The following is a 13,078-nucleotide window of genomic DNA, read 5'->3' on the forward strand; positions in this document are numbered from 1 at the left end:
ACTTCAAGACACTTGCTGCGCTGCTGAAAAACAAGCCAGAGCCGCCGCACCCCCTGCTGCTTCAGAGTATGAAGCGAGGCGCGTGCTTAGGAAAAACTCTACCCATAATTCCTCTGTGCAGAGGGGAGCTGGCACCCAGCTGCAGAGGCTGTTGTAGACTGCAAAGAAACCACTGGGAGAGAAAGAAAACAAGAGAGAGGGAACAGTAAGAGCGGAGAGGAGAGATGACTGAGGTGTTTATGTCAGCGGGCCTTTAGAGAGTATTCTTAGCTTGTTTGTGTATAATTGAAGTTGTGGTGTGTGGTGTAGCACCACACAAAACTGTAATAATTCTCCCTTTTATGATGTTGTTTTGACGTTCCCAAAGCTCGGCTGCCGGCCTGGCACAGTAACCTTACGTCTGATTTACTGTGCTGCTGAGTACATGCTACATTACTGATCCTACTGTACATGTTGTAATGTAGCAATAAATAAAACACAGCCAAATGTTAGATATCTCCTTTGAACTGGCGTGTTCTCTAAGAGTACCTGTCAACAACAAACCTGTATGAAATGAATCAGGAAATCCAAGAGATAAACACAGGTATAAATGAATTCACACTTCTTTTTTTAGTGTGTATGAGCTGTTGCCATCAGGCTAAAGGTACATACAGTACATTATGTTCACACGCACTAATATAGGAATGCAAACAAAAAGTGAAAGACAAAAAGCTGGGCCTGTTTATGTGCATGTAACATGTTTTTGTTATATTTTCTGTCTGTTTTACTCTTCTGAAAGGCACAGAATTATTTTCTAAATAGAATAAATAATCAGAAATTTACTGTAGCAGTAATCTAGTGAGAAGCAGTACGATATATTAGTCTAGTTTACGATACTATATAATGTACTGTCTACATAGTTTTTTTCAAGATCAATATAGTGAACTGAGGCTTCGTTCCAAATCTCTTTGTTTTTACTTTAGTACATACTGCAGCTGCCCTTACAAAGTATGTACTGTTGGGACCTACTTCTTCATCATAATATTGCGCCTTGAACTTGACCCTCTTGCTGATATATCACAGAGGATTGTGGGTCAGAATAGCCAGAAAAGCATGCTGGCTTGCATACTGCAAAATGTAACCGGATATAGTAGGACATCCTGGTATTTTTGGCATACTACATTTGACATACTATGTATTGGGACATATTAAATCTTTTTCTAGCATACAAAATAGTATGGTAGTACCGGTATTGGAACACACAGATTGTTTTAGTGCCAGAGTATTGAAATGAGCTTTAACTTCAGTGTCTCCTGCCACCTGCTGGTGAGAAACGTGAAGTCTTCCCACTCTAAAGTTTTAAAGGATAGGTTCATATCTTTTCAAGTCTGTCTTATCACAATACTCTCATGATACACATGTGTATATTGAAAGAGTTGCTGGCTGCTATAATCATTCCTCCTGGCTGTGAAGTAGCACAATTGCACTGTGAAATAGGGACACAATCCACAGTTTGTGACTATTGTATATATACATGCTACATTTAGTTTTACAAAGTTAGGAAAGCAGTGTTTAAGTCAATCCTGATGTTGCCTTACACACAAAATAATGATCCCAGTCACTTTCACACAGTGAGACATAGTGCTTAAAAGAATCTGAACCTTTTAACCTTTTAATGACAAAAAAAAACCCATCAAAGATCTACTGTGCATTACAAACCCCTTTTTGTATTTTGTGCATCACTTGCAGGTTTGAGCTGATGAGGATGTGCTGGCAGTATAATCCCAAGATGCGTCCGTCCTTCCTGGAGATCATCAGCAGCATCAAAGATGAACTGGATCCTCCCTTCAGGGAAATGAGCTTCTTCTACAGCGAGGAGAACAAGCCGCCGGACACCGAGGAGCTGGACATGGAGGTAGAAAACATGGAGAACATTCCACTGGACCCTGCATCCACCAGGCAGCCCCCTACTGCTGCCGCCGCCCCTTCGTCGTCGGGGTGTACGGGAGGCACGCCGCCTCCTTCTGCCCAGCAGTTATCGCCCATGCAAGGCCCGAGTACTCCATTATTAGGAGCTGTGTCTCCCTCCTCCCCGGGCCCGGTTGCCTCGGCCTTGGCGTCTCCAGGCCAAGCCTTGGACAAGCACTCAGGACATGTTTCGGCCAACGGGCCTGTTGTGGTGCTGCGGCCCAACTTTGACGAGTTGCAACCCTATGCACACATGAATGGGGGCAGAAAGAACGAACGGGCGTTACCACTGCCCCAGTCATCGGCCTGCTGATATCAGACCAGCCGCTCCTCCTCCTCCTCCTCCTCCTCTTACACAGGGTAACACAAACCTCTCCTCCATCTCTTAAGGAGGGATGGACGAGGTAAGAAATGACTTTCTTCTACTGTGTGCCAGTAGATGGTCTCTCCACTCCTTTAAGGTCAAACATAAACTCTAAAAACTGAGAAACCTGCTAAAGCATTTGGAGTTTGGCGGCTCAGACTCGACACTGGGGAACTCCTTCTTGTGCCGCCTGTATTTCAGTCGTTGTTACATAAGTCCTTCGAGAAGGAAAACAATGCAGGCATGTTACCTGACTTACAGATTTAGACACGAACTTAAAGAGCATCTTTTTTTTTAGCATATCTGCCAGCAAATCCAACAGAAGAGCACTTTTTTCCTGATGATTTCAGAGAGGATGTTGTGGATATCTGAGTGTGTATTTATACAAAAACACGTGATTCTCTCTATAATATGGCTCCATTTCTAAATGACTTTCCATCAAAATGACTTTGTTTGCATGAGCAGGCCGGCTCATGTCATGTGAGGATGCCTCGATTAGAAAGTTTGGACTGAGATCATTGTTTAATTTTCCTGTTGATGTTTCTACGATCCCGTCAAGAGCGGGTCAAAATGGAAGAGGAGGGCCTATTGTGTATCTGCCAAACTATTGCCAAATCCAGCTTTTCCTTCAGTTTCATACAGGTCTCCCTTCTTGTTTAAGGCTGTGATTCAGAGTTGAGATCAGTCCGTCTGGGAAATAATACCAGCATTGTTTGGTTGGTATTCAGACTTCGTGCTTATCTTTAGTACTGGCTGCTCCTGGAGCAGCTGTGTGTGTGTGTGTGTTGGGGGTTATCACAGGACAGAATACAGCGTTACTGTTGAGACGGGCTGCATTCACACCTGCAGTCAGAGTTATCTCAGGACATGCAGCGTCTGCATCGGGGGAGGAATAAATCTAGTAAGCCTTGTGATACTTAGAGGAGAAATGCAACACTAAATTTATTTTAAGTGAATTGCATATAGAGAGGCCAGCACGACTGTTTCATTCAGCATTTGAAATGTAAGCAAAGGCCTCTTTAATCAAATTTAATGTTATTTCTATTAAAGCTGCAACAATTAATCGATTAGTTGTCAAATATTGAATTAATCGCAAACTATTTTGATAATCGATTAATCAGGTTGAGTAATTTCATAAGAAAAAAAAGTCAAAATTCTCTGATTCCAGATTATTAAATGTGAATATTTTCTGGTTTCTTTAATCCTCTATGACAGTAAACTGAATATATTTCAGTTGTGGACAAATTAAGACATTTGAGGATGTCATCTTGGGCTTTGGGAAACACTGATTAAGATTTTTCACCATTTTTTGACATTGTATAGACCAAACAACTAATCGATTAATCGAGAAAATAATCGGCAGATTAATTGACAATGAAAATAAACGTTAGTTGCAGCCCTAATTTAAAATCAATCACACAGACACGATATCGGTAAAAATTAATCTTAAGAAAGATTGAAGGTGAAGAACTAATTTGGTAATTGATTAAACCAAATTTCATTGGTTCTCCAGCTCCTCACTTTTGAGGATTTGCTGTTTTTTATTTGATAGTGAACTATATATGTTTGGGTTTTTCACAAACAATTGAGCAGATTAATTGATAATGAAAATACTAATTCATTGCAGCCCTATATTTGCCCTATAGTTTGGCTTACCAAAACGTTCTGTTTGCAAGTCCCTTCAGAACGAAAACTTCCCCCTTCCTCACTCTGGTTCTTCTTGAGTCAGCCAACTCTGAATCACAGCCTCAGTCTGTCTTTGTTTTAATAAAAACAAAAAAATCTAAACATAAGTCTCACACTGCAAATCACTGAACGTCACGATCAAGGGATACGACTCTGCCTCCACTTTCACATATTCAAACCGTATCTGACATCTTTTTAAACTGTGCATTTCATGTGGGAGGTGAACGTCGTTCTCTCTGATGCTGCTGTTCAGATTAAATGGCACCAAATACCCCAAACAGAACAGACTCAGACAGTTTGAGACCTGAGACAGACGACGAGAAGCCGTTGGATCGGATTTTAGTAGCCTAGAGACGACTTTCAAATCACAGCAGGTCTCTTTTAGAATAGTCATTAGTTTCTCTACATTTCAAACACATATAAAGGTCTTACAGTTGTATTTTAGACTGCAGGATCGTTTTTATACACATCATTGGTTTTGTCACTTTTTTAAAACCTTTTTACGGTTCAAAATGTTTGCCTCTATGTCTGTACAGAACAAAGCTGCTATTTTATTCTTTTTTTTTCTCTTTTGGATGTTATATATATATATATACATATATATATATATGTATATATATATATATGTATATATAAAAAGAAATCCTTCAGGTTTGGTATTTTATGGTCTCCACTACAGTCCATTTCTTATATCTTCAAACTCTGTTTAAAAACTAAAAAAAAAACTAAAAAAAATAAATAAGATGATTTAGATATAAAAGTTTTTCTGTTACCCCAAAAGGTTTTCTGTAACACTATATTTTGTTCATTGCCTTTTATTTTTATGAAATCTTTCCTCCTGTATTTGTTTCGTGGATGTCTATATTATTTTATTATTATTAATATTATTATTATTATTTGGAATGGACACCTTAGCTCGGCGTGTGAGTGTGTACTTTCTGCACCCTTTTTTGTACTTGTTGTCTAGCACTGCGCCTAGCATTGCCCTCTAGGTGCAACTCAATCTCAGGTCAAAGTAAAGGCTTTGCTTTCTCCACACATTCTCATGATCGTCCTCTACTTGTCTCAGCTTGTACCTCCCCGTTTCCTCCCTGTTTCCTCCCCCCCTATCATGTTTTGTTGAGTCCAGTAGTGCCCTCTCTCCTCCCCGCTGGCCCCTCACTCACCTCGACATCATACTGTACCTGTTTCCCCCCCGGTGCCTCCTTTTGAAGTCAGCGTACGAGATATTTACTTTATACCAGATCTGGCATTTTAACCCATCCGTTTCTTGCCTCTTCTCGAATCAATAGGGCTAATTGGGTTGTCTCGTTTGCCTTAATTATGCCAACCATCTCTCAACCATTCAATTGTTTTTCTTCCTTTTTGTATTACTTCTTCGACACTCTCAAGCGCAATATATATATATAACGCCACTTCTGCTACTTCTTCATAGTGAGAACAGGTCTTATTGTTTGTCTTCATAATCACTGCTTCTGAAAACCAAATAAAGGATGGGTTAAAGTCCAGGGAAGGGAACACATTTCAATGTCATGAATGGAAAAAAAAAGGTCTTAAAATGGAGGCTGAATAGTGAAAAGTGTTTTGAAGGATTTCTCCTCATCTTTTTTGGAAAATGTTCCCTGGTGATTTTTTTTTTCTCCTCTCTTTGAAGTTTTTTTTTTTTTTTTCTGTAGGAGTGTTATTTATTTATTTTTTTATTTTTCCTTTTGTGATATCAGTTTAAATCACTGTATACATGCCCCATGATTCAGTATAAAGTTGGATTTTTTTGTATGTATTTTCTTTGGTGTCATGACTGGGGGACTTAAAAAAGGTTGTTTTTTTTCCCTTCAAGTATATAATCTACCTCACTCTTTTTAAATGTATGGAAAAACAAGTACATCTCACTCTCTCATCAGTTTGTATAGAAACCTCATCATCTGGATACAACCCCACAGGGATCTAGATAAACCTCACAAAGCGGACTAGGTCAGGAGATGGAATATCTGTGTTGGAAGTTCAGCCCACCGATTTCAAAAAGTAAAATTATATCTCTGAGAATACAAAGGAGAGGACATCAGTACAGTGTGCTTTAGTTCTCCGCAGAATCAGTTTAAATTGTTGTCTGGTATTTAGGTGAGAAAATATTACATCATTTTATTACACAGCTTTGTTGAATACTCAGTTCTGATTGGTCGATCACAGCGTTTTACGGTCTGTTATTTCTTTATAGCAGACCGTTGCTATGTATAACAGTCCGTTGCTATGTATAACAGACCGTTGCTATGTACAACAGGCCGTTGCTATGGGCGCAGTTCTGATGTCGGACTCTGACGGACTGTTTTTGTGTCCAATTTTTGATTTCTTAAGTAAGTAGCCGTGTAATAAGCGGGATAATGTACAACTTCAGTGCGATGCATGACTCCTCTGTGAAGCCGCATCGCCCTGTTGGGGTTTATTTCACAATGACCAGCTCGCTGTACATTATCCCTTACTTGTCAACCTACACTTTAATTTGAGTGGATATAGTGTAACAAGGCTTGGAGCAGGTGCAGTATAGACCTTTTCAAATTTGACAACATTAACATCCTAAATGGGTCCCTTTGTATTTCCTGTTGCGATGTTTGTTGATGCAGTAGCTGACAGGAAGTGATCTTGGACCAAAGCGGTTGCCCTAGCAATAGAATGGCAATGAAAAGGTCTATATGAGACCGGGGCACAACATCAACATCCGATATCCCATCTCCTCTGACTCCCCAACATATTGTCACAACCTTAAATCCTCAAAACCTTTGAGAAATCTTCGTTTTCTCATCTAAAAATGCATTTATACAGAAGTCCGAACAGTTATCATGGGGAATATTTAAAAAGGGAAAAAAATGTTTTATTGACCTCCAAGAAAAAGAAATGTATTCGCTGTTTACCTGTAGCCTGTAATGCTGCGAGGTTACAGCACAACTCAAACATCCAGATGTCATTCAAAAACATTGCATTTAGTTATATATATATACTGTATGGATCAGTGCTGTGAATGTAACAAGGACATTTCTGTACACAAAACCTTTGTAGAGATAGCAGCAACTCCACCTCCATGTTTCTATCTTCAGTCCTAAAAAATGGACACTTTCAATCATTTGTCATCTTTTTTTTTTTTTTTTTTACCCCGTAAACTCTTTGTGTATACATGAACGCCATCACTTCCCCTGTCCAAGTCTACCTGCTGAATGCCATGGCGTTCTCGCTGTAGTGATAGCGAATTTCCACCACTTTTGGCGTTTTGGAAGTAAACTCAACACGCCTTTTCTGGCCTATTTGTACTGCTACTTTACACTAATGCTGCTGGTTTAAACGGTCACCTCAGTGGATCTTATATTGTCATCAAAAATGTTGAGCGTGAAGGTGACAAAAGGAGCTTTTACATCTCAAACTTCAGTTCTGCTCAAAGTGGCGACTTGGAGAGTGCTGTCTCAGTGCAAGGGCTTCTGGGATGGTAAAAACAATTCATGTTGAAATTAAAACCCAAAAGCAATAAAAAAAAAAAAAAAAAAAAATAGGCCAATGGGTAACTTCTAATGTGAAATCTGGGTGCTCAATTTGGGTTTTTCTTCAGAATTTATCTGTGCATGATTTAAGAGGATATAAGAGAATCAAAGAGTGAAGGATTTTTTGGTTCTGATTGCTGCTGAATATCACATCGGTACAGAAATCACCACTGACAAGCAAACAGCTTGTGTAGTCACTTAACATATCTGTGCATTTACGTTTTGCCGTTTGGATGTATGCAATGATACAATACAAACTTTTCACTTCTGGGAGTAGACACTACATCGACCTGTTGTGAGGCGAATTACTAGTTGCCGTTAGATCACAAACTCGTCATAACTACAGCATTTAAAGAAACACATGGACATGTACAGGACAGGGATGTTGCGTAGATTACGGGTAGTCATGGTAAAGAGTAAACGACATGATTAGAAAAAAGATAATAGGTTTACAGCTTCACACTATAGTTGCTTTTTTGCATTACCAGATTTCAGCGTAAACATACAGTAACTAACTAAAAACAACTTCTTTATCATCTTCATTCTTCTGAATGTTCTTCATGCAAACCTCAGGTTTATGGAGGATGCGTCAGTGCATTCAAACTGCAATAATAAGTTTGAGGTTTATCATTATCATGCCTCTGTTTTTATGATTTGCATTCCTATAGTACCTTCTGAGGGGGCCTTGGTTTACTGCTATTATTTTATTACAGTACTTTCACAAAATCTCTGTGTTCATTACCTGATTGGAGAAAAGAAATAATCAGAAACCTTCACTAGACTGTCTTTTTTTCAAGCTCTGTATCTGAGGCCTCAAAAGTTTTTTCACACCTATAACTGAGATGGTGTATTTTTGACATGCCATCTCCAAATGTGTATCTGAGAATTTCTTGTATTTTCTTTTTTTTTCTGAAATTTTGAATAAATAAATGAATGAGAACTTTTATTGTTTGTTCTTTCTGAGGCCACGGTTTCTATTCCACGTCGTTCAGTGTTATAGTTTTTGTGGTGTGAAATGTCTTTATTAGAGGAATCTACCTCAATCTACTGTCATCATCTCTTCATGTGGTTTCTAAAGGGTCCTCCAGCTGCTCCAGCATGGTGTGGATGAGGGTCTGCAGCAGAGGGACCAGTCTGTGGGCTGAGGCCAGGCTGCCAGATGAGGGTACATGGATGAGGGCTGCTCTGCTCTGGCCGTGATACAGCGAGCAGTAATATGCAAAATCACACAGGTACCTGAGAGGACAACAGAAAGCGTTATCTCATTATTGTTGAATATGTGTCTTCACAGCAGGAAGGTGATACCTATACCTGCCAGCATCTCTTGAATAAATGACATCCGGTCCCGCTTGTTTGGCGACAGCCCTCATGTTAACGACTGAGTCCAGTTTCTCTGGTCCTCCTTCCACACAGCAGTGACTTTCAGGACAGAAGCCGCACACGTCTTTGTCTCTGTATCCGCTGTTCTTCCCTGTTTGCTCCAAAAAGACACTGGACCCTCTGGATACGCCCAGATGTACAGTAAACTGGGACACCCACACACACACACACACACAAGTTAAAGTGAGATATTCACCTTCTCATAACTTAATCAGCGCGTAATTTTGCGTTTCAAATATTGCTGTCAAAGTTAACGCGTTAATAACGTATAATGAAACTAGAAAACCTAAGGAATCCATCGGTACCAACCATGTCATACTAGCTTGTCGCAAAGGAGCCTAAATAACGCTCCAAACTTGCGCTAAATTTTGGCGAGCAAAAACTGTCATGGCCATTTTCAAAGGGGTCCCTTGACCTTTGACCTCAAGATATGTGAATGAAAATGGGTTCTATGGGTACCCACGAGTCTCCCCTTTACAGACATGCCCGCTTTATGATAATCACATGCAGTTTGGGGCAAGTCATAGTCAAGTCAGCACACTGACACACTGACAGCTGTTGTTGCCTGTTGGGCTGCAGTTTGCTATGTTATGATTTGAGCATTTTTTTATGCTAAATAACTAAGTAAGTAAGTAAGTAAGTAAGTAAAGCTTTATTTATATAGCACCTTTTAAAACACACCGTTACAAAGTGCTTCACACAAAAGAAGAAACATCAAACAATGAAAAAAACAAGGAAAAATTACAATATGAAACACAGAAACAATGAGAAACAGATCAAACAAAAACAAACAAACACACACGTGGATGAGGCCTATAGAAAGGCTTGCCTATAGAGATGGGTTTTTAGAAGCCGCATAAAACAGTCCAGAGATTCAGCAGCTCTAATAGTCCTGGAGGAGGTGATTCCAGAGAGTTGGGGCTAAGACAGAAAAGGCACAATCACCTTTTGTTTTGCGGTTTGACTGGGGGATGGATAAAAGGCCGAGATTACAGGATCGAAGTGTTCGACAGGTCGAATATGGAACAAGGAGATCAGTTTAAATGCAGTACCTGTGAGGGTTTCTGGACAATATTTGTCATTGTTTTGTGTTGTTAATTGATATCCAGTAATAAATAGATACATACATTTGCATAAAGCAGCATATTTGTCCACTCCCAAGTTGATAAGAGTATTAAATACTTGACAAATCTCCCTTTAAGGTACAGATAAAAAAAAAATGCGTGATTAATTTGCGATTAACTATTTTAATCAATTGACAGCCCTAGTTTCAACATTTAGTGTAGAAGCCATTTTTTTGTTTGTTGTGCTAAAGAACTACAAGGAGTCGCATTTAGGGTTTCAAATGACGCAATCACTACGCGCCCCCATCAGCAGCAGACACACAGGTGAATAACATGAGCACGCTGAGAGGAGTTCTCAAACTCTCGCATGCTATATGCAAAAAGGATCATTTGTTTTCGCTTATTCATTTATGTTTTATGTTAAACTAAGGCCTACGCTTTGTTTGAGTACTTTAATGCATGCTTCGATTTATAGTTTCTTCATTTTGTTAAGCGTAATTACGCACAGCACATTCACCAGCTGCAACCCAAACAAACCTATAGACCTTCAAACAACCCAACTCAGCAGGTAAGTGATGCTCATATACTGTGGATATTATTGAAGCTCGTTGGAATCAAGTCCGTCCCTCTAGGCATCCATTGAGGTTAACTACATGACTGAAAGCAAAGACACCACTTAGTATCTCCACCAGGGTCTGTATAGCTACCATCCAGGACACTGAGGTCATGACTTCTGTAGATTTTCTGGGAATTTAGGGGTTTTAACAAATAATAAATAAATAAATAATAAGATAAAAATAAAATAAAATAATAAATAAAAACTGGTGGTGGATATTGATGGTTTGAATTGAATTCAAATTGTTATAAATTATATATCTAAATTAGACTCTAGGTTTATAGGAAATAAAAGGATATATCCTTTTAGACAGGACCAGGACCAGAGCTATTTGATTTTGTAGTAAGTGCAAAGTAAGTGTAAATATAACATATGATATATAATATATAATATATATATATATATATAATATACAATATATAAATATATATATATATAGTATATATATATATATATATATAGTATATATATATATATATATACTATATATATATATATATAAATAAATAAATAAATGGAAATACAATTACTACAAAATCAAATAGCTCTGGTCCTGGTGCTGTTTATATTTTTTTTTACCTTTGGGTGAAGAGTTTGCCAAATGTCAGCAATGACCTCCTGAGTCTTAACATAACTCACTGGCACCTCCTTAATGGAAACATCAGTCTGCTCTCCCAATCCGACCAACTTCAGACCCTTAAATAAAGACATATTAGACATGTTTAAGTCTTTATGTCTCACATGTAAAACACTGTTTTCTAGCAGCATTACCTGGGCTGCTTTCCAGCTGGGGTTCACTAAGAACTGTCGAAAAGGTCCAAAGCCTAACAGAAGGGATTAACAATGAACACCTGTTTGAAGAGTTCATGTATTCATGAGAAAACACTTCTTTACCTGTAACCACCACGATTTCTTCTCCAGTCATAACGCAGTTCAGTTGACACAGTCAGTAAGGAGGGATAGTTGTTACGCACTGATAATATCAGGACACCAGAAAAACAACCAGGCTTATTTTAGCTCCTGCAGCGCACATTGTGTCCGCCTGGTGGAGCTGTTCTCCGGCTAATAAACACAAAATGATGAGCCCATGTGCAGGTGATGCATTCAGGTACCGTCAGTTCATTCTGACATCCAATTTACAGGTAACTCAAACAAGTCACACATTTAATTAGCCTGATAATAACACTGAACTGACGGCTTGTTTTCACGCCATTTAAAAAAAACGAAAACATGTACTCATATTTACAACATATTTTTAATACTTTATTATTACAATTAGAATAACTGAAAAATTAGCTGTTCATTTATTATTATTTATTTATTTATGCACTATATTCACTTTTTAACAGTCGTGTATCACAGCTGTTACCCTGCACTATATTCAGTTTTAACAGTTTTTCTTCATCTCCTTGTATTTTTATATCTGGTATATTTTTTTGTAGTTTGCACTAATAACTTTATTACTGCCTTTTTATTAACATGTTTTGCACTATGGAACTGTGATGCTGGAAACATGAATTTCTCTCGGGATCAATAAAGTTACTATCCATCTATCTATCTATCCATCTATCTATCTATCTTCTATCTATCTATTTTTTAAAATTTATTATTTTACCGGAAATGATGCATTACAATGTAACAAAATGCAGTTTTCAAGACAAAGCAGGAATTTATAAAGCAAAACTAAATACAAAACAACATATTTATATTAAATTTCAGTTAACATGTCTATACAAGACAATCATTTAGACCCATTGTTGTTTTTTTCTTTAACATATTTTATTTATGAAGATTTTTTTCTTTTTAAAATACAAAAAAAACAAAAGCAGACAAATAGACATGACAGAATTTATCAAAATAAAACAAAACAACGTGCATGTCAATCCATACTGTACGACGACTGAAATGTCCACAAGTGAGACCCATTGTCGATTTCATTTAATCCGTATAGTTATTTATCATCTTCTAATTTCATTATATTGCACGACATATTTTCAGCATCAAGCTTTATTTTTTCCCAGTTACAGTCTCACATACTTGTGGTGAAAACAACTGAAAAAAAGAGCTATTTATTTTAAATTTATTTTTTTAACTGGAAATGATGCATTACAATGTAACAAAATGCAGTTTTCAAGACAAAACAGGAATTTAAAAGGCAAAACTAGACATAAAACAACATATTTATATTAAATGTCAGATACAAGACAATCATTTAGACCCATTGTCGTTTTCATTTAATCCGTATAGTTATTTATCATCATCTAATTTCATTATATTGCATGACATATTTTCAGCATCAAGCTTTATTTTTTGGTTACAGTCTCACCACATACTTGGTTATTATTCAGACTAGAGGAATAATATTTCAGACAGCACTTAAACGCAGCATAACATCTGCCAGGGACACGGACGCTTGGGTTGATCCTGTGAGGCAGGACCAGGACCCGCCCTCCTCCTCCTCCTCCTCCTCCTCCTCCTGCTCCTCCTGCACTTGTCA

General features: G+C 38.0%; 2 protein-coding genes and 1 long non-coding RNA gene across 5 annotated transcripts in view; 2 read left to right on the top strand and 1 right to left on the bottom strand.

Annotated features, from left to right (window-relative positions):
• The window catches only part of igf1ra (insulin-like growth factor 1a receptor), an 88,127-nt gene extending 84,649 nt beyond the window's left edge, over positions 1 to 3,478 (top strand). The window contains exon 21 of the mRNA XM_037768743.1: positions 1,729 to 3,478. Coding sequence (XP_037624671.1) covers positions 1,729 to 2,260 — 532 coding nt within the window. The 3' untranslated portion in view covers positions 2,261 to 3,478. The remainder of the gene's footprint in view (positions 1 to 1,728) is intronic.
• pgpep1l (pyroglutamyl-peptidase I like) lies at positions 2,055 to 11,613 on the bottom strand. 3 transcript variants are annotated; one of them, XM_037768747.1, is made up of 6 exons: positions 11,476 to 11,613; positions 11,353 to 11,405; positions 11,161 to 11,277; positions 8,833 to 9,047; positions 8,560 to 8,757; positions 2,055 to 2,190 (listed from the first exon to the last, which is right to left on the bottom strand). In XM_037768747.1, exons 1-5 carry the CDS (start codon positions 11,504 to 11,506, stop codon positions 8,583 to 8,585), a joined length of 591 nt encoding a protein of 196 aa, XP_037624675.1. In that variant the 5' UTR covers positions 11,507 to 11,613; the 3' UTR covers positions 2,055 to 2,190; positions 8,560 to 8,582. The 3 variants fall into 3 exon arrangements, with proteins under 3 accessions (XP_037624675.1, XP_037624677.1, XP_037624674.1); XM_037768749.1 differs by lacking the exon at positions 2,055 to 2,190 and having other exon boundaries at positions 8,260 to 8,757; positions 11,221 to 11,277; XM_037768746.1 differs by lacking the exon at positions 2,055 to 2,190 and having other exon boundaries at positions 8,260 to 8,757.
• Positions 3,595 to 7,611, top strand: LOC119487685. The gene is made up of 2 exons (XR_005206761.1): positions 3,595 to 6,234; positions 6,276 to 7,611. It is a non-coding gene; the product is annotated as an uncharacterized LOC119487685 (long non-coding RNA).
• Positions 11,614 to 13,078: the final 1,465 nt, after the last annotated feature.

This window comes from Sebastes umbrosus, chromosome 4 (assembly GCF_015220745.1).
Source record: "Sebastes umbrosus isolate fSebUmb1 chromosome 4, fSebUmb1.pri, whole genome shotgun sequence".
NCBI classification, from domain to species: Eukaryota; Metazoa; Chordata; class Actinopteri; order Perciformes; family Sebastidae; genus Sebastes; species Sebastes umbrosus.

Excerpts from the sequence above, each read along its gene's own strand:
- pgpep1l (XM_037768747.1), bottom strand. The coding sequence starts at position 11,506 with ATGACTGGAGAAGAAATCGTGGTGGTTACAG. Across the intron at positions 11,278-11,352 it reads CCAGCTGGAAAGCAGCCCAG|GGTCTGAAGTTGGTCGGATT; the intron begins GTAATGCTGCTA and ends TCTTTATTTAAG. Across the intron at positions 8,758-8,832 it reads TATTCAAGAGATGCTGGCAG|GTACCTGTGTGATTTTGCAT; the intron begins GTATAGGTATCA and ends TTGTCCTCTCAG.